Source organism: Antechinus flavipes, chromosome 4, assembly GCF_016432865.1.
Source record: "Antechinus flavipes isolate AdamAnt ecotype Samford, QLD, Australia chromosome 4, AdamAnt_v2, whole genome shotgun sequence".
Lineage (NCBI taxonomy): Eukaryota > Metazoa > Chordata > Mammalia > Dasyuromorphia > Dasyuridae > Antechinus > Antechinus flavipes.
In genome coordinates, this window is record NC_067401.1 from 5,932,860 (window position 1) to 5,957,787 (window position 24,928).

Sequence of the window (24,928 nt, forward strand, 5' to 3'; positions counted from 1 at the left end):
CTGGAGGGCACAACCGTGCCCTGCACCGACGATGGCTGTGCCCAGGCTGGCGGTGAACGGCTCCCAGCAGTCTTTGCCAGAACCTGGCGGCCCGTCTTCCCGGCCCTGCATTCTCCCACCCTGGCTCCTCTGGCTGCCTCCATTTCCCCCCTCCGCAGCGCCCCCCAAACGCCTCCTCAGATGTCTCCTGTTGATAACAACTTCCAAATGGACGGCCGCCCGGCAGCTGCTTTTTAGCACTTTAACCCTTTGCCTGCCAGGTTCTCCCAGAAATAATTGATGACTGATTGGCCCATTAACCTTTAAAAAAAAAAGTTTGACAGCCCAGACTTGTGTAATGAGGAGGGATTCCTGGTGAAATCGGTTTGATGGTTGAGTTGCTTGCCCCTGAGGACGCAAAATTAGCCCCACGGGGCCTTGTCTGCATAGAAACTGGACACAATTAGTGTAATATCCGGTGTTATTAATGTAGTTTGGGGTAATTGGGCAGGTTGATTTCGACAGGTTCATGGTGCTAAAATACTATTATAGGGGGGACCTTTCCATGAATAACCGTTAAACATGGAAAACTATTTAAATCCCTGGGAGCCCAATCACACAATGTTATTAAACCATAAGGAACACTCGGTGAGACCACGCATGGTCTCATTTCAGGTGAGGAGTTGGGAGGAAAGGCTGGGGGGCTGTGAGGAGAAAATGTTGGGGTCCTCACACAGTGATCTCAAAGAGAGAGGGGGCTCTGATGGAGCCGCCATGTTAAGAAACTGCCCCAGTTTGGAAAAGAAACAAAACCTCCGATATCAGCCATCTTGATTCCTCAGTTAGCTCAATCAATGTGCCAAAGAAAGCTTTCTTGAGTCAAGTCCGGTACCTAGAACCTCTCTCCATTCAGACCCTCCTTGACATTTTAGGGAGAACATTTGAAGGAAGAATCATTTCCAGACTCACTTCTCTGCCAAATCTTGCCCTACAGGATAGCATGATTCCCATCATCCCCCACTCCATTAATGTTAACAAAGATGAATTGTGGAGTCACTTTATGAAATTGGAGTCTTTTGGAATTCTCTTGGACCCTCGGGGACCTGCATGAAATGACCTCGTTTTGTGAAACTTGGAATTCTTTGTGTCCAAAGCAAACAAAGAAGGGAAAGAAGGAAATGCCTTTTCCCACCAAGCAATGGAAGAGAAACGGAGTTGGGTCCAAGGTTCAGAAGCAATGGAATTGGAGCAGAATCACCCACATCTTGGACTTTTGAGTTGGAAAAGTTCTCACACGTCTTTTGGTCCAACCAACTTGTTTTATATCTGAGAACACTGAGTTTTGGAAAGAGTTTTTTCCCCCCTTTTAAAAAAAATTATTATTAAAGCTTTTTATTTTTAAAACATAGACACAGATATTTCAACATTGATCCTTGCATAGCCTTGTGTTCCAGATTTTCCCTTACTTCCCCTCACCCTCTCCCTTAGATGGCAAGTAATCCAATATACGTTATACGCGTTAAATGGTAAATCCAATATATGTAAACATACTTGTACAATACTCTTGCTGCACAAGAAAGATCAGATCAAAAAGGAAAGAAAATGAGTAAGAAAACGAAATGCAAACGAACAACAAAAAGAGTGAGAATGTTATGTTGCAATCCCCACTCAGTTCCCACAGTTTTCTCTCTGGGTGCAGGTGGCTCTCTTCAGCATGAGATCATTGAAACTGGCCTGGAAAGAGCCACATCCATCAGAATTGATCATCCTATAATGTATACAATGTTCTCTTGGTTCTGCTCGCTTTACTTTGCAACAGTTCATATAAGTCTCTCCAGGGCTCTCTGAAGTCATCCTGCTGGTCGTTTCTTACAGAACAATTATCTTCCATCACATTCATATGCCAAAATTTATTTAGCCATTGGAAAGAGTTAATGAATAGTGAATGATCTGGGGCTAGAACCAATAATCAATTCAATTCAATAGCATTTAAACATTTATTAACTGTCCAAAATCTCTAGACAGCGGATGTCATGGCCAAAAAGTTTTGGTCCCACATCACATCTCTAACTGGCTAGCTGTACAATCCTGGGCCATCTCTTCGCCTCACTCCTTCCCAACAGCTCTGAACTTAAGTTAAAGGGCGGGTGCCTTCAATTTTCATAGGGGGATTTTCCTCTTTGGGAGTTTCTAGTTCTGGTGAAATCACCGGACGGGTCCCAAAAAGAAAAGAAATTGTGCCGGGGTGCTGGATTACAGAGATAATCATAGCAACCCCTGCTTTTAGGAAGCTTACATCCTACTCTTTTGAAAGTGAGTTTCCTAACTCACTTTTGAGGGAGTTTTCCCTTGCCTACACTATTTGAGTGAGCATATGACATCTCACAAGAACTAGCTTTGAAGCATTTCCCATCAGCCAGCTGTTTCCTTGCTTGAAAGTCGCTGGGCTGGTGACCAGCGTCGTGGCAAGGGTGTTAAAGGGATAGACAGGAGCAATGAAGAACGGAAGTAGTCCGTGGGGGCCGAGCCATTGCTGACTCCAGGGTTCTGGCTGACCGGCCATTGTGCTCATTTTCGCCACGGATGCTACCAGTCGAGCCACGTTGCAATCCCGCTGACGCCATGTACGGCCGCAATCTGGTATTTCATCCTACAATCCATGCAACCCCGCTAGGTCCGAGAAGATGATCTTTGAAGGTTAAAAAAATCATCCACTGACCAAGGTGGAAATGAACTGCTTCTACATATTGTTCCTCAGCAATTCAGTCCATCCGTAGGGACAGACTCACAGGCTTTCCAGCCTAATTCAGCCTCCCAGGACTTAGGCTCTACTTGTAGGACTTGGGCATCCAAAGGCTGCAGACTTCTGCTCCAGGGTAAGGCATTGAAGTCTAAGTCAATTACAAAGATAGCCAAGCTTAGTCAATTTACCTAAAGTGCCTACTGTGTGCTTGATAAGGTACTATCAAGTACCTTCTTTATCCAGCTACCTTTGTAGCTGGTTGAGCTACAAAACAATCCCTGCCCTCAAGGAATCTCAGTTCTACTGTCCCTCGGGGTAAATGCAGATTTATATCTAAGGTGACATTTAGTCCTGCTGGTGATTCAGTAAGATGTAGCTCTCTGGTGCTCATCCTCGTCCTCCTCTGTAGCAGCTGGGATTGGCTGGCAATGTCAAGTCTCCAAATCAGAGGGCTCACAAGCCTAGAACCATTTGCTCCTCATGCAAACCATCCTGTCACCATTAGTCAAGGTCTGTTTGTATAATATGGAGACTTCAAGAAGGGGCCGGAGGCTCATGGATGGCTCTGGTGCAAACTCATCTCATATCCATGGCCAAGAAGGGAGTGAGGGAGGGAGGAAGAGAGGGAGGAGAAAAAAGAAAAGAAGGGAAAGAAGCATGGGAGGAAGGAAGGAAGGAAGGAAGGAAGGAAGGAAGGAAGGAAGGAAGGAAGGAAGGAAGGAAGGAAGGAAGGAGGAAGGAAAAGAAACGAGAGAGAAAGAAAAGAGACAAAGAGAAAGAGAAAAAGAAAGAGAAGAGGGAGGAAGGAATATTTTAGAAAGAAAAGAAAGAAGAGAGAGGGAAGGGAAGGAGGAATATTTTAAAAGAAAAGGAAGAAGGCCTTTCTGCTCATTCTCCTTTAAGAAATATCTTACCCAATTCCCTTCCTCTGTTTCTCTGTTTCTGTTAGAGTGTATTTGGTGGAGAATGTAAAGGAGTTAAATTCCTTAAGGTGGGATGGCCCTTGACTCCCATTCTGTGTACAAGGAGACTTTCATGCTAATTGTTCTACTTGCAAAAAGGTGTTTGGAAGGCATTCAAATATCCCTCACAGGAAATGAGAACTGGGCCCAAGTCCTGCTGTAGAGATAGCATTTAAATGTATCTAAATAATTAGAAAAAGCATTTAAATTGACAGAACCTCTATGTCCTCATCTGTGAAATGGGGACAGTAAAAGCCCTGCCTGCTAGGACTGCTTCCAAGGTCAGGTGAGCTCTGGTGTGGGAGCGCTTGGGGCACACGGGGCAGTATTAGCACTGATTGATCCCTTACTCAGGGAAAAGCACACCATGGAAGCCTCCAGTTAGACTCCCTCCTGTTGGAGATGGAGGGGAAGAGGGCTCAGTGACCGCAGGAAAACCACCTCAGGGGAGATGGGAATTTCTTCTGAGAGCGCGGCCCTCAGGGGCTCCAGCGGGGTGTCAGGGGAAAGGGGGGGAAGGGGGAGCATCAGCACGGGCCAGATGTGGAGTCTAGGTTCATATTGCTGCCTCACACAGGACCTAGAACACAGGACCCAGCATGTGGCTTCCTGTGAGATTAGCCCGGATTCCAGGGCAGGTGCTGGGAGGAGGGAGAGCACTGGTCTGGGCTTGAAACCCAGCCCAGACCCTTAGGAACTGAGACCTGGGTACATCATTAGCTTGTGATTGCCTCAGTTTCCTCATGTGTATGTTGACCCCCCCTCCCAGGAAGGGTGTGAGAGTGCCGAATGCTGGCCCTTGTGAATGGTCATTGCCATTGCCGCCGCCACCGGGGACTGATCTTGTAAGGAGCAGGTTTCCTGGGGAGGCTCCCCTGGGGCAGAATCGGGCGGTCCCTTCCCCTCTCCTATGCCAGCACTGTCTCCCCAAGGTGGGGCCATGCAGGAGAACTTAAGGAAAGGTGCCCAAGGGAAGCGGGAAAGGCCAGTGGTCGGTGAGGGGTCCTTGGAACTGCTCTGATGTGGGAGCTCTCAGCCCAGCAGCATCCCCGGCCCGAGGCAGGTCGCCGCTTTCTCTGCCAGGGGCGTGAGGCTGGGCCAGGGCCTTCTGGGTCTGTGGCAGGATTGGATCCTGGGCCTCCTCGGTGCCAAGCTTGGCTCTCTGATCTTTCCTACTGGCCTTGGCCAAGAAGGGTCCGGGAACCCGCCTCGGAACAAACGTTCTCTGCTCCGGCAGACGTGGCCTGGAGAGCTCCGGCGAGGAGCTGCCACCCCTTTCTGCCCACAGATTTCCCAACAGAAACCTGCCCTTGCCCGTCGTCGTTCCCGTGGAAGCCGGAACCAGACTTCCTGCCCACGCGGCCTGTCATCCGCGAGCTCCCATCGGTCATGGAGAACCTCTGTGGCCTTTGCACGGCCTCCCCCAATGGCTTCCTCCAATAACCATTTGTCCGGCCCACTCGGAGACCAGCAGAGAGCAAGTCAGAAGTGCGGCGTTCCCTGGAAGGAAAGGGGTCTCCGGAGGGGAGTGGCTCAGAGCGGAGCTTGGGAGGGCATCGGATGCCGCGAGGCGGCGAGGAGGCTGCCCTCCACGGATCCTGCCGCAGAGAGCATAGCCGGCGGGGACCATGGCTGCTCAGGGCAGATCCTGCAGCCAAGGGGAGCCTCAGCTGGCGTCCACTTGTCATTTTATGATCGAGCTCCCCACGAGGAGACAGAGGGCCTTAGAAGGGTCCAACCCTCCCAGGGGTGTGAGCTCTTCTCATTCGGGGCCACACTGCTGTTTGCGGCTCACTTGTGCATCCTCTTTCATGCTTAAATAGCGTCATCGTGCTGACGGATACAGGGATGGATGGGTGGAAACATGGATGCATGGATAGGTGGATGGAAGAAAGGATGAAAGGAAGGATGAAAGGATGGACAGGTAGATGGACGGATGGATGGAAGATGAAAGGATGGACAGGTGGATGGACGGATGGATGGGTGGATGAGAAGCCAGACTTGTTCACTTGCTCAGTGACTGGGTTCGTGGCTGGCCGGCCACAGTATTGATCAGTCTGTCCAGACTGGCCCATTCCGGACTGCTCTTGTCCCTCAGGTCCCCTCCTTCTCACTCCTTTGCAGCCCTCCACCCCAGCCCCCCAGCTTTGATGACATGGCACATGGCGTGGTTTGCAGCCATTCGGCACAGGCCGGAGAACACGGGTACTGTAAACATGGCGCTTGGGCCCGTCCACTCTCAGGTTTCCTTCTTCAGGTTCCCAGCAGAGTCCCCCCATGGCCCTGAGAGCTCAAAGGAGACTGCTAGCGGGGGAGCCAGAAGTAGCAACTTGGGGAATCAGCCATTAGCTCCTTATCCCATAACCCCGAGGTACAGACAACAGGGACCTGGACCGGGGACACTGCCTGCACTTGCAAACCTTGTCGCTCTCTCCCCAAGCCCCAGTGCCCTCATCTGGGAAATGGGGACATCCACCCCGGTGCAGCCTGTTTGACAGGCCCCCGTCGGGCCGGCGTTCTCGGCCATTCCCCACCTCCGTGCCTTTGCCAGAATGCTTCCTCCCCCTCCCCCTTTTGGAAGCCCCGGCTTCGCTCAGGGCTCCCCCCCAGCACCAGCTTCTTCACCAAGGCCTCTCGTGGTCGCCTCAGCTTGGGTGCCCCCCGTCCCTGTGTGTGCCTGTTCCCGTGCCTCTGAACGAGCGCTCCTCGAGCTTAGGGCTCTTGCTGTACTAGTGCCCAGCACATAGTAGGTGCTTCCCATCTTGCTTGTAGAAAGGGGCTGGATTGAAGGGGGGTAACTCCAGCATGTGGCGAGACTCGCACATAATAGGCCCATAATTGTTGCTTGACACACGTGGAAGATTATTATAACTACATAATAGTTTTATACATATATAAAATGTAGATACAACTATACATGTCTATATAACTATGTAATATTTATCATGAGTAAGTAACCAATTCAGTTGGATGTTTTCCCACATGTCCCTCTTCCCCCTGCCTATCATACTGGTCAGTGACTCACGGGAGGGTCCCAGGGTCCCAGCCCCCCACTTTCTGCCTTTGTTTCCCTTTACTCCTTCATTTCCCCTTTTGTGTCGTGGACCCCACTGGCAGTCAGGCTGGGGAGCCTTTCTCAGATTCATGCGTTTAAATGCACCCAATGAAGCAGGTGGGATTGCAAAGGAAGCCAAGTGCAGTGAAATGAGGGTTATGAAAACAGATTTTAAAAAGCCGGAGGCCCCGGTTCAGGAAGCGTAAGGCGCCCAACCCAGAAGTGACTCACGGATAAGAAAAGGGGTCTCTGTGATCTCCTTGTGCTCTCCCCTTCCCCCTTGTGCGGCTGGCTGCAGACCCTCCTCCGAGGTGGCCCGTGTGTGCGTACGCACGGTCCTGCAAGCACAATTAGTGCCGTTGGTTTTCCCCGGGAGCCGCCTTCTTGTCGCCGCGGCGGGTCGCGCACGGACTCCTTGTCCCCGGCCTCCTCTCCCCGCCTCCCTCTCCCCGGTGCGGTGCCCGAGACGCTCGGTGGGCGCGGCCGTTGGGGTTCAGATCTCAGCGGCCGTAGTTGTCCGGTCTTGTGTTTTGCCTGGGCCCCCACGCGGCTCGCCTTGAAGTGCGAAGCGCTTTGATGACAGAGGCCTGGCAGCGGGGGCCGCGGGCACAGGAAAGCTCGTCCCTTCATCCCCTCTACTCTGTGTTTCAGAACAAGAAGAAAACTTTGAGTTTATCATTGTGTCCCTCACCGGCCAGACGTGGCACTTTGAAGCCGCCACGTATGAAGAACGGGACGCTTGGGTACAAGCCATCGAGAGTCAGATCCTGGCCAGTTTACAGTCCTGTGAGAGCAGCAAGAACAAGGTAAGGGCCGCGGGGAGCCGCCGGCGAGAATCCAAATCCACGGTAAAACAAAGGGGGAGAATAAAGTCCATCAGCTTGGCAAGGCCCAATTATTCTTTTGGGACCAGAAGCTAATGAGCAATCGTAAGCCTTAAAAAAATATTCATGCCTCCAGAATCATTCCCGGGGAGTCGGGGATTGAATTTTGTCCCCACTGTTGGATTGTTTCTTATACTGTGGAAACCGTCCGTGTTCAGTATTTCTGCCTCAAAGAACCCCAGCCATGAAGGCTTGGTTGTTAATGGTAAATAAATGACCCCCTTTCCTGCCTCTCTTTCCAAATCCATTTGCCACGTGTCTGTTTTAGGTAGAATCCACCCAGAAACAAAGGACATAACGGTCTCCCTGCCCCCAGACCTGCTCCCCTTTCTCAGGAAGGGCCCGCATTATCGGATGGAAAGAACGCGATCACCTGTTGAATGGTGGCGCTCACGCTGGCTGGCTGCAGTGAGCGATGGCGGGGAGGTCGGCGGATGGGAAACGAGTCGATTCTAAGGTCCGGCCCTTCCCAAGCCAGCACACGTTATAAAGTACCTACTGTGTGCCAAGCACCGTGCCAGGCAGTAGAGAGTAAAAGCAAAACTTAAAAAGCAGCTCCTGCCCTTCTTCTGAGGATGTGTAAATAACCAAACTAATTCTAGGAAGGGGAAGGGAAGGGAAAGGGGAAGAAGGAAAGGGAAGGGGAAAGCATTTCTAGGATGCTGCTACCTGTGCCAGAGGCCACGTTAAGCACTTGTGTGACTATTCGCTCATTTTATCAACCACAAGGATGGGGAATGTGGGCATTTCTTCATTCACCAAGTATTTCTGGCATCCCTGGCTTATCTTAGATGTATCTTATCACCTTCAGGACCCAACACGGGCACAGATTCATAAGCACAAGCTAATTTGAGCAAGACCAAGAATGTTCCCAAGCAGAGATCCCAAGGAATTATTTCATTAATTCACTCAGCAAACATAGATTAAGCACCAATTCCATGTGAGACACAGGAAAGGCAGAACTTGAGTGGCTGCTTCCTCCTGTCAGTGAAAGGCATCCTGGATCTTTGGGCCATCAGTGTTCCAGGCCAGGGTTCCTTCTCCATTCTATAGTCAAGAGAGATGCTGCCCCATGTCTCCCCATGGCATGGCAGACCTAGCGCATCCTTCGAGGTCCCCGTCCTTTCAATTCTACACCTGGAAACCCAACCTCATGGATCACACGCTCCGGGGCCCAAACAGTTGCCTGCTGTTTTCCTGAGCCAGCTCATCTTGGGGTCCTGGGGAGCATGTTGATTTTTTCAAACCGTGGCCGGCCAGAAACAAAGAGAAGAGACGTTGTCCGCAGACCTGTCGTCTCGTTCTGTATTCATTTAAAGAAACTCCTGGCCATGATTTATGTTTTGCTTTGTCATTCGGTAGAGACCTTCTCTTTCAGAAAGATGGAGTGTCTTCTTTTATTACCTCTTTAACCAGGGTAAACCAGACCACAGGAATGATTATTCTCGTGTAATTTGCTTCTCTTTTTTTTTAAGCCATTTTATATTCAAGGTGGAGAAAATCACTGCTCTTTATTTCTGTGTGATTTGCCTTTACTAAGTCACGTATGTGGACAGTCGTGAAAATGAGCCCAAAAAACAAATCCAGGCAGTTTTCACTTATCCGTACTCCTGGAAGGAAGGGGCAAGACCAATGATGGGTCATCCACCAACCTCCAGTTTTTTTGGGGAAGGGAAGATGGAGGATATGTTTGTACTTGATGCCCTTGACTGAGGTTTTCGAAATTCCCAGTGCTTCCAACCAAATCAAGAAATCACATTAGGAAGACTTGACCCTAGAGGAAGTGGAACGGCATCCATTTGGCCAGCTCCCACTGAGGCTGCGTGCTTCCCTGTTCCCCATTGCATGCTGTTGATGGACAGCGTCATCCCTCCCCCTTACGCCACCAAACTGTTCTCTCATTAAGTGGCTTGATTATCTGACTTGCAATTGCCCTGGAGGAGGGAGTAGGTGTACTTATTAAATATCCTGTGTTAAAAGGAGCCCTCCATCTCTATAGATAATGGCTTCCCTGCCTCTGATATATTTTCTCCCAAGATTTCAAGGAGCTTATCAAAGAACTATGGAGAGTATTTAAGAACTATACCCTACTTCTGAAAATAATCAATTTCTTTATTATCTCTTACCCATTAAAATTCTTATTTCCTTTCATATTAAATAAATTTTATTTATTTAAATAGAAGCTCTGAGAACATTTTGCTAAAACCAAAGAATAGAAACCAAAACTAGTTGGGAGCTACCATTTGGATTATTGTATCTTGGAGTAGGATCCCAAGCTTTAAATGGGACCAGAATCCTCTCCAAAAAAGTCAGAGTTAAATGAGAGGAGATGCTAATGATACCTGAACAGGAAAGATAACGTCCGTGTCATGGCACAATCCCAAGGGAAAAGTTCTGGATTGGGAGTCAGAAAGCCAGCTTCACAGCCTTGTTCTGACACTCTCAGTAAGGCCGTGGGCGAGTCAACGGGCCTTAGTTTCCCCATCTTGGAAATGAAGGGAATCCGATTAAATGATGACCTGTTAGACCCCATGTAATTATCTGCCAATGATCCCATATGCTTCGGCTATCTGTGGATAATGGAGAGGCGGCCGTGGCCCTGATACACCCGTCTCCTATGTGGAAATTGGACCATGGTGATTAAATAATACAAATGCCTGGTATGTTCAATCCGGAAGGGAAAAACAGCTCCATTTTCATCACACAAAAAAGAAGTAGCCAGCTGCAGGAGGGAGGAATCCTTTTAAAGAGGGGACAGTATCCCTTGTGTATAAAAATCCAAGGTTCCCCTCAAAATGGTAGCTGAAATCAATTTTGTGAACTCCATGTAAAGCCTCATTTCAGGAATCCCTCCCCCAGGCCTCCGTCACCCCGCCCAACCCCCATTTATAATCATTGTTTGGGAGTTTGTTACTATAGCAGCCCCATTCCCCTTAAAATGAGCAGTGGGTCTCCAAGGAATGACTTCTCCGAGTGAAAGTGGAGGTCACCCACAGGGCAGCTGAGAGTAACTCTGGCTGCTGCCCCTGATTGAGCTGGTGACCTATGGATTAGGAGCAGATTCGGGCCCCAGCCTTTAATCATACCCACCTGCCCAGATGGGCACGCCAAAATACAGACCCAACGCCCCTCGGTGAACGAGGTTCCTGCCTGCTTCCTCCTGGGTCCCAGAAGTCCCCAGCCTGTCATGAGTGTCTTTCCCAGGCTGGAGGCTCCAGGAACAGTCCTGCGTTCACTCCCCTGGGTTCATGTCGGGGGGAGTCATCCCCTGATCACCAGAGTCGCATCCTATAGGCTGACTCATGTCTCTTTCCTTTGCTTTTCCACCAGTCCCGCCTGACGAGCCAGAACGAAGCCATGGCCCTGCAGTCGATCAGGAACATCCGCGGGAACTCGCAGTGTGTGGATTGTGAGGCACAAAGTACGTACGGTTGTTGCTGCCTTGGGAGGGTGGGGCTGGGCTTTCAGCAGCGCAGGTTACCTTGGCTGGGAGGGCTCAGCTGTCCAAAGGACCATCCCTTGAGGATCCATCCTTAGAAACAATGGATGCAATTTTTCATTGCCTTCTGATGGGATCTGAGTGTGCTCTTGGTGCAAAGTGGATCCAGAATCGGGCACCCTGAGGACACCTGGGGACTCGGTGACTCTGGACACAGTCCCTGACCTGTGAGGGATCTTGATGTCTCTCTGAGACCAGAAGTTGCAGAGGAGATGCCAAGTGGCTCTGTTAAGGGGCATTTTCCCACCAGGAGATCACGGATCTCATCCAGGTCCCCATCCCCACATGTCCATGATGCAGATGGCCTGGCCCAGAGGCAGAGCTCGAGGGCTATTTGATTTCAAGAAGCTTGATTCTTATCCCCAAATCTGGGGCAAAACATTTCATCATTCTCTACCTCAAATCCTTTATCAGCAAAATGGGTGCAATATTAGCACCTACACTAAAGCACTGTCCTCCCGGAGCTCTCATTAGGAGGCCTCGGAGAACATTGGGCAAGTGGCTTTGCCTCTCAGATCCCCTGAGGAACTAAAATTTAGTTGTTGATCTACATTGGACATGTAGAAGGAGCCCCCATCGGGAGTTTCCCATTGACAGTCACAAGTCTGGATTAAAAAAGAGATATGCTCATTACTAACTATCATATAATTTTCAGTGATTCAGAAGGTTCTTCAACTAAGACAGGACCTCAACATCATTATTAATGTAGATCCTGTGGCAGTTTTTGAAAACTTCCTTTTGAAACAACAAGTCTCTACTTGACTTCTTTAATGTTATTGCCTTTTCTGGATACAAGAAGCTTTTCCTTATTTCCGCAGCTACTAGTGCCTGCTTCTTCCTTCCATCCGTGCAATAAAATTACCTCGTCTTTTATTTTGTGTATCATCAATATTCAATAGGCAAACATTTATCATTATTTTTGTCATTATTCATTATTATTTTTAATGATGATGATAGCATTTACATAATGCTTTAAAATTTGAATGAGCACTTTATATGTTTGGTCCTTGGATACATAGAAGACGTGAAGACCGTACCAGTTTTCTAGAAACTTAAATCCTAGTGGAAGAGAAAACAGATGTATGTATCTATAGGTGTGTGTGTGTGTGTGTGTGTGTATACATATATATATATGTGTGTGTGTGTACATATATATATAATACATTCAAATTATTATAGATAATACATTCAAAGTAGACATAAAGTTATTTTGAAGGGAAAGGCTAAAGAAACAGGAAAGGCTTCATACAAAAGGTAACACTTGAACTAAATCATGAAGAAAGCCAGAGAAACAAAGAGGGAGGGCATTATTAAGTAGGGAGGAGATACTTACCTTGGGAACAAGACTCTTGGCACTGCTGGGAAGACAGAGGTCACCGAGAGGAAAAGAAACCGGTCGTGTTGGCCTTGAGTTGACTGGCAGGAATAATGATGGAGAGAGCCTTGAACAGAGAGCTGTGGTGGATGTTCATCCATTGGAAAGGTCATTGGGCTAGCTGACTTCCAAGACCTCTCCCATTTCCAGTTCTATGATTGTAGAAGCTCCTGCCATATAGAAAGGGTGGTCTTTAGAATTCAAGGTTAAAAAGTAGAGGCCATAGCAGGTGCTGAAGTTGGAGCTTAGAAATCACCCTAGAAATGGTCTGAGCATTTGCTATCAGCTACCAAACTCTTGGTGACCCGGTGAGCAGTTGGTACAATGTCTAGATAAGACCATTACAGGTTCAGTGCCAGAAGTACCTACAGGTCCCCAAAGGGGAGCCACCAATCCATACATAAGCATTTTTGTGGGTCACATATCAACTTTGTTCCAAACAGTAATGTTACCTATTTTTCTTTTTATTTGTGTTATTATTTCCTAGTTACATGTTAATCTCTTTCTGACTGAACTTGGGAGTGTTGTGGGCTATATATTGGTTGGCACCCCTTGATTGAGTCCATCCCCCTCATTTTAAACACAAAGAATCAAATGTAGAGAGGTTCAGATTTATGCCCAAGGTCACACGGGGGGAGGGGTGACAGAACCAGAATGGGATGAACCCAAGTTCTCTGCTGCCAAGTTCAGGCCTTTTTCATCAGCTCTTATAGAAAGAATAAGTTCTAAGTTATTGAAAGTCCATTCTCATCATGGCATTAGAATCAGTGTTCAGATCTTAGAAATTTGGCACATTTCTTCTTGTAACTTATTCTTTCTCCAAAGCCGCCCATTCTGCTCTGGACCAGCTGCTAGCTCTGGGAGAAGTTTGCCCTCTCTACTGGCGCTCCTAAATATAGACTGATGAGCTGGCGCTGGACAGATCCCCCTCAGGAATCTGCTGCCCAGGAGCTCCTTCATCAGCGCCCCCTTCCCCATCCCTCCCAAGTCTTCCTGTCTCTGGGACATCCTCTGTTCTTTCAGCTCTTTTGAGAGAGTCTATTCCTCATACCCTTCCACCCAAACCTGACCCCAGCCACGTCAGCTAATCTCTGGGAGTCTCGGGCAACCCTTCCCAATTTCTCTGCTAAATGGGCACCTGCATTGGCAGAGGAGGTTGGACAGTGATACAATCCCAGGTCTTGGCTCTTATTTCAGGATCCTCGTCTTCTCAGTTATCACGTATATCTTGCTTCCCCAGATGAACCCTGTACTGACCCTCTTCTATCTCCCAGAATCCTGGGTTTCTGAGTCCGAACAGCACCTTTTATATGAGTTCCTTCCTCATCTCCTCCTCTACCTCCCCCCTATTCGTTTCTGTTTGTATCTGTGTATATGTACCATATTGTACCTGTTGTCTCCTACAGTAGAGCATAAGCTCCTTGAGGGCAGGGACTCTTTCCTTTTGTATCTCTCTCGAAGAACCTCGCCAGTCCCTGGCATAAATTCATTACATAATAATTGTTCTTTGGTTAATTGATCATTTGAAAGATTTGAGTTAGAAGAGTTAGGAAATCTATCTTTCTTTACAACCACATCCATCCTTGATCTTCCACATTTTGGACCTTTGATAGTTGAATGGAAATATAATGTTTAGCAATCAATGAATAAGCATTTATTAAGTACCTACTGTGTACCAGGCACTGGGAATACAAATACAGTGAATGAAATGATCTCTATTCATCGGGAGCTTGTCTTCCGTTAAGCATCTGGCTAAATAGGGGATAAGCCCTAGGAATGGTGTGGCCTTTGCCCCCACAGTTTGCTGTCCCCTAAGCATTTATGTTGTATGTTAAGGCCGGCCAATCCCTTCACATTTAGCATCTCTTTGTGATAGATTCTTGGCAGTCTGGTTTCTCTCCCTCTTGAGACTGCACTCCTCCCAAGAGAATATGAATCGGTGACAGTTTCTTCCCCATTTTGTTTACGTGTCTGATTTCTGTGTCATTGTGCAGACCCAAACTGGGCCAGTTTGAACTTGGGGGCCCTCATGTGCATCGAATGCTCAGGGATACACCGGAATCTTGGCACGCACCTGTCCCGCGTCCGATCGCTGGACCTCGATGACTGGCCCATTGAACTCATCAAGGTCATGTCCTCCATTGGGAACGAACTGGCCAACAGTGTCTGGGAAGAGAGCTGCCAGGGACACATGAAACCCTCGCTGGACTCCACCAGGTAAGCCGCCTCGCTCATTGTTTGGGGGGCCCGGAGATGCCCCCGCTCGTTGGCGACTCCACTGAAGGCTGGTGAGATAATCCTGGGATGAAGTGCTCAAAAATGGCCTCATACAGTGGGGGACGATCTTACCGCCTTCGTTGTTTTTCTTGGTTGTTTCCAGCTCTGAGGGTTCTCTCTCCTTGTTTTCTGTAGTCTGCTCTCCAAAATCTGAGGAGGGCAGTAGAATTCAGCCAAAGTTCTGAGTGAGAAACATTTTGGAGCCTTTTATGTGACTCAATTAATTCCTGACTTGTTACGTTAACGTCTCTTACTCCCAGTCGTCTATTCGGTTTCTTTTCGAGAATAAATGAATTTATGGCTGCAAAATGTTTTATTTAATCAATTGTACATTTAATCAAGCAGCTCTAGCCTGTCGTGTGATAAATCCTCTTCAGGACTGATTATTATCGAGTGTGAGAGCAGGCTTTGTTTTTAAGCCACTCATTCCATTTCTTCCTTTTTGTTAATGACTGTGATAAACCTTTTTCGAATAGAATCGCTCATAAAGACATGATGCTTCTAAAAGATGCTACTTCGGGATCGCTGGGAGACGGACACCTTCTGGCGTTTCCAGAAATGTCACCTTCCCAAGGAAGTCTCCGCCCGGGAAGGGCTGGGAGTCGGGGCCTAAGCAATAGGCAGCAGAGACGGAGGCCACCTTTCAAGGGGACCATTCTGGAGGCGGCCCAGAATTCCATCCCTTGTCCCTCCTCTCGGTCGCCGGGTGATCTGAGGGAATCGACAGCAGCTACTCGATTCCCCGGGTTTGCTCGTTGACAATCAGCCTTTTATTTATCCAGTTCTGGAGCAAGGTAGCACCTCCTGGTGACTCCCAGCAGCGATCACACAAACCAGGCAGGGCAGACAGGGTTTTATCTGGGTGAAAAAATGAATTTGTGGCACCGGCCGGTTCAGCTTCAGGTACAGAATTCCAAGAGTTTGTTGCGTGGGAAGTCCGCTGGGCGCGGGTGGGCACAGAGTGCCCTTCGGAGGGCCCTGATTCTGTCCTGGCTGAGCAGCTCTCGTGGGTGCCTGTAACTAGACAAGCTACATCTAAAGTGTGTGTGTAGGTCTTCAGAAACGGTAGCTGGGCAACGAAGGGCCTCGTTGTTCCTGGGAGGATTTGGAGAAGCACCTTTCTTTGTTCAACCGTACCTTTCCCTGTCTCCCTTCTTCTCCCTGTCAGATGCTTATTCCCAATGTGGATTTTCTGAATTCTGTCTTTGTTTCTATTTATTATTATGTCAGATATGTGAAGATCTGCCCTTCTCAACTATATTTCTATTTATAATTTATAGAGATGAAGCAGGAGCCCGGCTTTGCCAGAGAGCCAGCTGTCCCAGGCAGACTTAGACTTTGTTAGCAGTGTGGCCCTTTAGGAACCTTAAATCTGCCCCAAATTCCAAATTTTTTCATCAGTAGGAATAGGAGCAGTGGCAATAGAGGCAAGAAGCGTCGTGGCCCGTGTGGATGGACAGAGGTCAGCCTCGGAGGAGGGGAGACTGCAAGGTGTGCCTCTGTGGGACCCTCGGCGTCTCCTCGACTTTGTACTTATGCTCCAGTAAATAAAAAATAAGAGTAATCTGGAGGACAGGGGACGGGTTTCCCGGGGCCAGTGGGGATTGGTTTTAGTGGCACATGCTCAGGTTCTGCTCTGGGTACCCAGGACAGTCAGAACTGCCCTCAGGGTTTTGCCCAGAGCAAAAAAGAACAGGTTGGGAGTTTTCCTTAGTGGGGGCTGTGCACAAGGATGGGGACAGGACTATTTGCCCTAGAGTGGATGATGGGAAGGTGGAGCTGTGTTATAAAGGAGCCCTAACGGGAGATGAGACCCATCTTCCCAGCTTCTAATTAGTCAGTCCCACATCTCTTGGCTCACGGCACTGCCCCTAACCACTCTGCGACGGTGAAGGGACATTCCACGCCAGTGGTTGCCAACTCTTGAAATTCTGGGTCTGGACTAATAATAATCACTGTTGTCGTAATGTCCAAATACCGCAGCGGCTCTGTGACCTCAGGATGGGTCATCTCGCCTACGATGCCCTCGAGATGCTGGTCTTTCATTTCCCTTGAGTTCCCATAATGCCCGTGGAACACGTGGGCTGGCCGGCCATCAGTTATTCCTCGCCCATGTCACATAACCAAATGGCAGCCATCTCCCGGAAACAAAGAACCCCTGTTTTACCAACAACATTCTCTTGTATCACGTGGCTGAGAGACACGGTCAGTGTAGAGCAATGGAGGAGCCTGGGCATATCATAGCACGTGGCAAGAACCCTTCCCCCCCAGCCCCTCCAATCCCAGGGCTCTTGTAGGCTGGTCCCAGGAGGGTTGCTCTTATCCCTCTTCTTGTGAATTCAGAGCTCCCCTCCCCTCGCTGGAGCCTTTCCTCGATTTCTCCTGTATATGAATGATAAAAATGCTTCTCTCTGAACTCCCTCAAAAGAGATGAGGGCGAATCAATTATTATTAAAATATCACCAGTATAATCATGAGGGGTCCTTGAAATAGGGTCATGCTTGCCTGGAGTCAGGTAAGATCTGAGTTCAGATCCTGCCCCATTCACTGGGCAGGTCACGTCGCCCAGCCCCACTCCCCAGGATTTCTCTCCTGAGTCTGTTCAGGATAAGGCACATGTGCCGGCTTTCTTGTGTCCGGCTCTTGGAAGGGCGGCAGTAAACACACAGAGCTCTCTGTGACCCCCATTGAAGTCCCTGAGTCACTGCAGTGTTCAACATCATGATGATGATAAGTTCTTAGTGCAGACTGAGTTAAAAATTGGGGGAACTCCCGGCGTGGGATATCCCTCTGCCATTGCAGATCGGCAGCTCTTCCAGAAAGTGACTGGCTTGTCTGGAGCCTCTGGATGTTTAGGGAAGTCACGAGAGAGAAATCTGGAAAATGGGAGCCCGGGGGGAAGGATGTGGACATTTGCTTGTCGGTAACGGGGAGCCACCCAACATGCTTGGTCAGGCTTGTAAAATAGGACGTCCAGTTGGGCAGCGGGGTCAAGGAGAGGTCAAAGGGAGGAGGGATGGGAAATGAAGAGACCATTTTAAAGTTAGTGCCGTATCGCTGTCCCCGTGGAGGCTAATGAAGCCCCAAAGTCGGCAAGGACCGACTCAGATCTAGCAAGATACTCATTAGGGCCCCTGTCTCTCTGCCTCATTAAGATGCAGCAACCAGAAAGCTTGGGCTCAAATTTCAGGACAGAATTCTTTTTCTTGACCCTGGGCCTACAAGAGAGTCTTAGAATGCTGGGAGAAGCAGCTGTGAGTCCATTTAATTATTGCATTAAAGCCCGCACTAAAAAGGTACTTCACAATTTGTGGTCTGCCTCTTGCCCTCGTTCCCAAATTACGGCGGGGGCCATGGGGGCCACTTAGCCAGATGTTCCCCCGGGGAGCCCCGCCCATTCCATCTCATTAGGTCGAATGCTGTCGGAGTAGCCCCCCCCCCCTTCCCAATCAGGTCCAAATTAGGATGCAGGGAAGGTGTGAAGGGACCTAAACAGAAACAGCGCTGTCCCATAAACACCCCGAGAGGAAACTGGGAACTCTGGGTGCTCCAAGCAGCTGGCCTGCCTTCAGATTGCGGACGGCCTGGCCCTTGATTAGGTCAGCTTTAGAAAGCTTATAATTGCTTCCAGCGATTATCGGCTGCCCTGAGAACCGACGTCCCAACTTGGAGAGCATTGTGACAAATTAAAGCTGACTGCTGCTGAAGGAGTATTGACTTCCCATTTCTAAACAGGGGAATCATTAGTCAAGAAAAGCATCTTTTAATTACTCCCAGGAAAGGGAGGGGGAAGGGAGAAAATCTTTCAGCATGGATCTTGTAACAACTGCCATTTCTTTTCATCGCATTCAATATTAAATTTATTGTCCGAGGGGAGGGGGCCGTGCCCTCTATCCCTCCCTTTGTAATGTCATTTTAATTTGGAGTGAGAAGTCAAATTAGGGTAGATCAATGTTACAACAATTAACTGGGTCTGGAGCAAAATCAGAATTTTCCTCTCTAATTGCTATCGATACCATTTAAGCACACACTTAAAATATCGATTTAAGATGGCGAGGCTAAAGCGGTGTGTGGAGAGCGGTGGTGGGCAAGATTGACTGGACCTTCGAGGGAAGAAGAAAGGTGTTTTCTGTCTGCAGTTTCAGGAAACACCGGCCTTAGACAAACATGAGGAGCAAGGACTGGGAAGGACTGGGAAGCAACTGGTAGAAGGAGGTTTGAATCTCAGAATCCCGAGAGCTGGGTTCAGGAACCTATTCTTTCATTAGCTCCGTCACCACAGAAGTCAGCACAGAGATCATGTCACCAAGTTAGAGCTAGAAAGGACCTCTCCTTAGAGTTATCATATATATATATAATCTATGCATATTTATGTGTGTGTATGTACTTCTATTGATATGGGGTTTCTAGGTGGCACAATGGACAGAGCTCTTGACATGGAGTCACAAAGACTCATCTTATGAGTTCAATCTGACCTCAGACACATACTAGTTCCGAGACCCTGGGCATGTCTCTTTACCCCTTTTGCCTCAGTTTCCTCATCTGTAAAATGAGCTGGAAAATGTAAAAAGGAAATCCCAAAGCACTCCAATATCTCTCCCAAGAAAACCTTCAATGGAGTCCTAAAGAGTTGGTCACGAAAGAAAAATGACTCACAACCAAAGTATTTGTATGTATTTGCTCTTACTACAGATTGGAAACTCCTTGAGGACAGGAATGCTTTCATTTTTGTCTCTGTATTCAGCACACATAGTGCCTGACATGAGTATTCACTTTGTTTTCTTTAAGAAGAGGTTTGTTTGTTTTTTTTTTTTCAAAATACATGCAAAGATAGTTTTCAACATTCATTCATCCTTGTAAAACCTTGTGTTTCAATTTTTTCTCCCTCCCTTCCGCCCATCCCTCTCCCCTATGCAGCAAGTAATCCAATATAAAATTCAATATAGATTAAATATGTAGGCACTTAATTCTTATTGGATGATTTGATGAAGCCCAGCCCTCTCGGTTTGCAGAGGACTAAAGTTGGGCCCAGAGAAAGATCATGAGTTACCCTGAACAGTTGTGTTAGGAACACAAGTTCCTAAATGTCAGAGCTGAGGATCCTACTTGGACCCTCTGCCTACAGACTCGACAAGATGTAGGATCTTGTCAAAGACCAGCCTTTGAATTCATAAAATATTCATAAAATTCATAAAAATATCCCAAAGCCCTAAAAGGGATCTTAGAGATCATTTCATCCAATGGTTCTTAAATTGTGGGTCTAGAAGGTCCATTCAAGAGGTCCTTGAGGTCAAAACTAATTTCATAATAATATAAAAATGTTTTCATTTTAAATAAAGGAAGTATCTATAGACATAATCTGAATTTTAAAAACACAGGTAAAAGGGCCCTAAGACCAAAAAGCTTGAGAATGGATAATCTAGTCTAACCCCATTCATTTTACAGTTAAGGAAACTGAGGCTCAGAAAGGAAAAGTAGTCACAGGGGGAGTCAGTGGCCATGAGGAGTTTCAAACCCAGGTTATCTGAAGCTACCTCCTATCCTCATTACATCTTCCCATGCTGTTTTTTCAGCTTTCAAAAAAGAAATAAAGACAGGCTCCTACCAAAGCTCCCAGATCAAAGGTGCAAAAATAATTTAATAAACCAAAAGCATTCTAACAAATGTAAACTCTTGCCAGCTCCAACATTGTGCCCATAAATGAAGCATCCCAATTTGGAAATTTTCATTGTCGGGCAGATGTGAAATTCATCTCTAGAACAGAGCCAGTTACCTGGTAGACACTGAATGAATCATCAGCAAATTGAGTTTGTTTGTTTTTTTCCTTCCCTTCTTTCTTTGTGATGGGCAAGTCACTGAGGCTGTTTGAGGCTTGAGACTTCCAGGTAAATAAGGTTTCTATCCCCAAATGAAATTTGGGTTTACGTCTCAACTGTATTCCTTTGGGCTAAGTTACAGAAACAGTAGAGGAAGAGGCAGCATCATTGTGGAGGGGAAGAAGAATCAACCAGAAAGCTATATCAGAGGGCTCTGCTGGTCCTGAGGTTAGGAAATGATTTTCATAGCTGTAAGGGTGTGAAGCAGACCCTAGCCCTCAGCTTCTGAAGCCTGTGGGGTTTGGAGAGAGAGAGAAAGAGAAAGGGAGAGGGAGAGAGAGAGAGAGAGAAGAAAAAGAAAAAAAAGGATGGGAGGGAAGGAAGGAAGGAAAGTAAAAAGAAATGGAGAGGGGGAAGAAAGGAAGGCAGGGAGGAAAAAAAGAAAGAATGAAAGGAAGATAGAAAGAGGGAGGGAGAGAGGAAAAAAAGAAAGAAAGAATGAAAGAGTCAGGAAGAGAAAAAGAAACAATGTAAGAGAAAGGGGAAGGAAGGAAGGAAGAGAGAAAGAAAAAAGAGGAAAGAAAAAAAAGGAAAGAAGAAATGAATAAAAGAAGAAAAGGAAGAGAAAGGAATATGAGAAAGGAGAAGAAAAAAAGAGAAAGAAAGAATGAAAGGAAGAGGAAGGAATGAAGGAAGAAATGATGAAAGGAAAGGAAGAGGGAAGCAAAAAAATAATGAGTCAGGAAGAGAGAAAGGAATGTAAAAGAGGGGAAGGAAGAAAGAAAGAAAGAAAAGAGAAAAAAGGAAAGAAAAGAGAAAAAGAGAAGGAAAGAAAGGAATGAAAGAAGAAAAGAAAGAAAGAAAGGATGAAAGAAATCAGAAGGAAGGAGGGAGAGAGAGGAGGAGGGAAAGAAGGGAAAGACAGAGAGAAAGAGAGAGAGAGAGAATATCAAATAGAGTTGGCCAAGACTCATCCACAATTGCTTTCTAAATTCCATGAAAGGAGGCTCTGGATGTAGGGCAGAATCTCCTTCATCTTTCTGATTCACATACAAGTGCAATGACTTGGCTGATTTCTGGGAACCACCATGTGGCTTCTTCCGTCCATAGAACAAACATTCTTTCCATTTTTAGTGTTTTCCTCTCTATTATTTAAATCCACCCTAGTGCCTATATTCCCTTCTCCTCCTTTACCTATTAAAAAAAAAAAAGAAAAAGAAAAGATAAAGAAAAAGAAAGCTCTCTCTCCAGATAGGAAGATTGAGTCCCCCGGCACCAAAAATCTGTGAGGAGGACCAGCAGCCGACTTGCAGATGAAATAAGTTTGTCCTGATGATGTTGCTTCGGCCGCTTTTGATTTCCCAGCCCAACTTTCATCTTATTTATACACTTGGTGATATTGACGAAGGGGAAATGTATCCAAACTAGAAATAATTGGATCCCTCCCGTGGCTGCGCCGAGACGTTGAGCGTGCGAGAACCTCACATTTCTTTGTCTTGTTCGGTTTGATCATGACTTGGGGAGGGGGGAGCTCCATAATCGTCTTCATCTCCAATTCCTGGCATAAGGATGCACTTTTACGAGGATGGCCTGAGGGAACAGCGGTCCCTCTCTGGCCCCAGAATCATCAGATCTGATGATTTTTCAACAGTTCTTGGCCTGACGAGGTCAGTGTTTTTGTCTCTTTTGAGCCTTCACCAGCACTGGACATCTTTTACTATCTTCTTTCTTTGGGGAGGGGGGCTGTCGCATAAAGGGGAGAGGGGGAGAGGGGGAAACGGCACAGAGGGGGAGGGGGTGGATGGGAATCCAAAAAAAAAATTTAAAAAAAAAAAGGTCTGTGTTCTGAAGGGCTGACCAGAGCCCATCTGCAATTGGGTGGCATCTGCTCCCCACATGTCACTTCCCTCATTAACAAGCAATTGAATTAATTAAATGCTACTCAGAACACGCATAACAAGCTACCGGCAGTGTCCAAATTAGCGTTGATAATCAAGGATGATTTCCTTTATTATCCTGCTAAGTGGTGTGCAGGCTCTCCTCTCCCTGTCTGCCCTCATCTATTTACATACCCTCCGCTCCTGCCTTTGCAAGCCAGGGTTATCTTACCTAGTTAATTTGCCACGATCACCAAGCATGGCGGATTGATATCCCTGCTTCTGCTGAGGAAACCCCCCCCCTTCTCCTTTCTTCCCTCCCCCAGCCTGATCCTTTGTAGCTCAAGCTCACTGATAAATTAAAAGCCACCCCTGTGGTCTCTCAAGTGAGTAATAGAGGCAGAAATTTCATTTTGCAACTGGCTGATTTAATGATCCAAAGGGTAATTAATGGCCTGATTATCTTAATGTTAAATATGTCCGGCAGCAATTACTGTGACCTCCCGCTTGTCAAGGTCCGGGCTATGCTCTTCTTTCAATTAAGTTCTCTGGGGTTTAATGGTATGAATAAACTCCTCTGATTCTATCATTCCGGACTCTGAGATTTCAGCAAGCTAGGGGCTCGTTTGGAGTTTTAATCAGCCCGTCTTCTACTTGAGCGATCAGAGTTAACAATTATAACAAGGACAGTTTAACTTTCTTCTCTCTCCCCCTTCTGTCCCCCCCACCCACCCATCCACTCCCCATCCTTTCCACTTCTCTTTTCTTTTTTGCTCCTTTCCTCCCCCGGTTTGGTTTGTGTCTCGAGTTCTCTGAGGGACAATTCCATGTTCATTTCTGTCTGTGTTCGTTTCGTCTTTCCCGATACAAATTATCATGTGAACCTTGCTGTTTTTTTCGATTTGACAGGCTTAATTAATTGGCAGGAGCACCCGAAAATGACGGTGCCTCTAATTGCAACTCAGAGTGAATGGCTGTCACTGGGGCGCGCCTGTCGGCGGCGTGCCCCAGCCCTGGCGTCTGCGCGTGCTTCCCATTTCGGGCCGTACGTCTCGTCGGGGAATGTGATCCTCCGTGATCGCAGTAACGGGCTCCGATGTGCCTTTGGGTTTTCCAGGCGTGCCGTTTGTGTGCCAGAATGACATTTACTGCCAATAAAGCTTATACATCTGTGGTTATGCAAACCAAACAGCTGCTAGGGGACTTCAGCTTTTACTTAAGACATTTTATCAACTTCTCTTAGTGGGGAGACACTGAATCAAACTGTGAGAGTCATAACTCACTTAGCGCCCGTCTCGCGACGGAGCATCCTCATTAACGCATCTCCAAAGATGCCCGAGTTTACGGGAAGTGGGTGCCTGGTTCAGAAATATTCCCCTATAAATATTCAGCCAGTTAGTAAAATGCACAGATTATGAGTCCATTAACAGGGCCTTCAAGATCACTCCCAGAGATTGTGGGCAAAGGCAAATCTCCGGCCTGATCCATTCCAACCGCAGCCTGCGAGCAGACGAGGAAGCTGATCCAAGCTGGGACAGGCAAAAAATCAGTGGGCAGGAGGTCCCCAAGAGCTGCCCGTGGACAAGGGCAAGAAAGCCCATCTCCGGAAAATCTAGCCCATTATTAAATGTGTGAGAGCTGAAGTCTTTAGAAAATAATAGTAGGAACTGATAAGGTTTTTTAAATATGTAGAAGCTCACAAAGGCTTCATTTCCATGCTCTCATTTACAACTCCAGACGACCCTTTGAGAGGGGATCGTCTCCATTTTGTAGATGAGAAAACAGCCCAGAGAGATGGATGGAATATTTTGTCCATAGTTAGACAGCAAGTAACGGAGAGCTGAGATTGAGACCGGCCTTCTCCTGACTCCCTTTAAAAGGGGGTGGTAGGGGCGACATGGGAAAAGGAGAGAGAACAAAAAAAGGAAGGAAAAAGGGGAGAGAAAAGAGAAGGGGAGAAGGGAGAGAGACAGCGACAGAGAAGAAGATGCTTCTTATTCTTTGTCATGGTTGCTATAAACCCAACATAATTAAGTCAGTAAGTGCAGTGACTATGTCTGAGACCGTGCTGGTTATTAGAGTGACTTGAGGCCTGTTCTTCCTTCCCGTGGCTGCATCAGTTCGTACGATTCCTCCCATCGTTTTCTGGATTCCTCCCAGCCAGCAGTCCTTGTTCTCCCAGATGGTCACGTACCACGCCTGTGGTGCTCATGGATTCAACCTGGTTCCTTGTTCCGTGCTCCCACAGAAGGGGCTTCTCCGGGCTCTTCTCACTTTCCCAACACCAAAGATCCGCGTTGTAAACGAGCCAAAGGGCTGGCGAGGGCATACCCTTATTGGAGCCTCACGACAGACCCAGAGCAGCTGGTACTCTGTGCCTCAGTGGCAAGAACTCGAGACTCCGAGGACCCGGATTCAGATCACAGCTATGACTGTGGGTTTTCCCCGAGTTCTCTGAGGG

The 24,928-nt window shown here is 47.5% G+C and overlaps 2 protein-coding genes across 10 annotated transcripts in view; one reads left to right on the forward strand and one right to left on the reverse strand.

The window, feature by feature from the left end:
* Positions 1 to 24,928, forward strand: part of AGAP1 (ArfGAP with GTPase domain, ankyrin repeat and PH domain 1) — a 612,588-nt gene that overhangs the window by 536,866 nt on the left and 50,794 nt on the right. For all 8 annotated transcript variants that reach the window (XM_051999115.1, XM_051999116.1, XM_051999117.1 and 5 more), the window contains 3 exons: positions 7,391 to 7,545; positions 10,954 to 11,044; positions 14,492 to 14,714. In XM_051999115.1, coding sequence (XP_051855075.1) covers positions 7,391 to 7,545; positions 10,954 to 11,044; positions 14,492 to 14,714 — 469 coding nt within the window. The remainder of the gene's footprint in view (positions 1 to 7,390; positions 7,546 to 10,953; positions 11,045 to 14,491; positions 14,715 to 24,928) is intronic.
* ASB18 (ankyrin repeat and SOCS box containing 18) overlaps positions 1 to 24,928 on the reverse strand; it is a 413,251-nt gene that overhangs the window by 216,126 nt on the left and 172,197 nt on the right. The gene's annotated exons all lie outside the window — the stretch shown is intronic.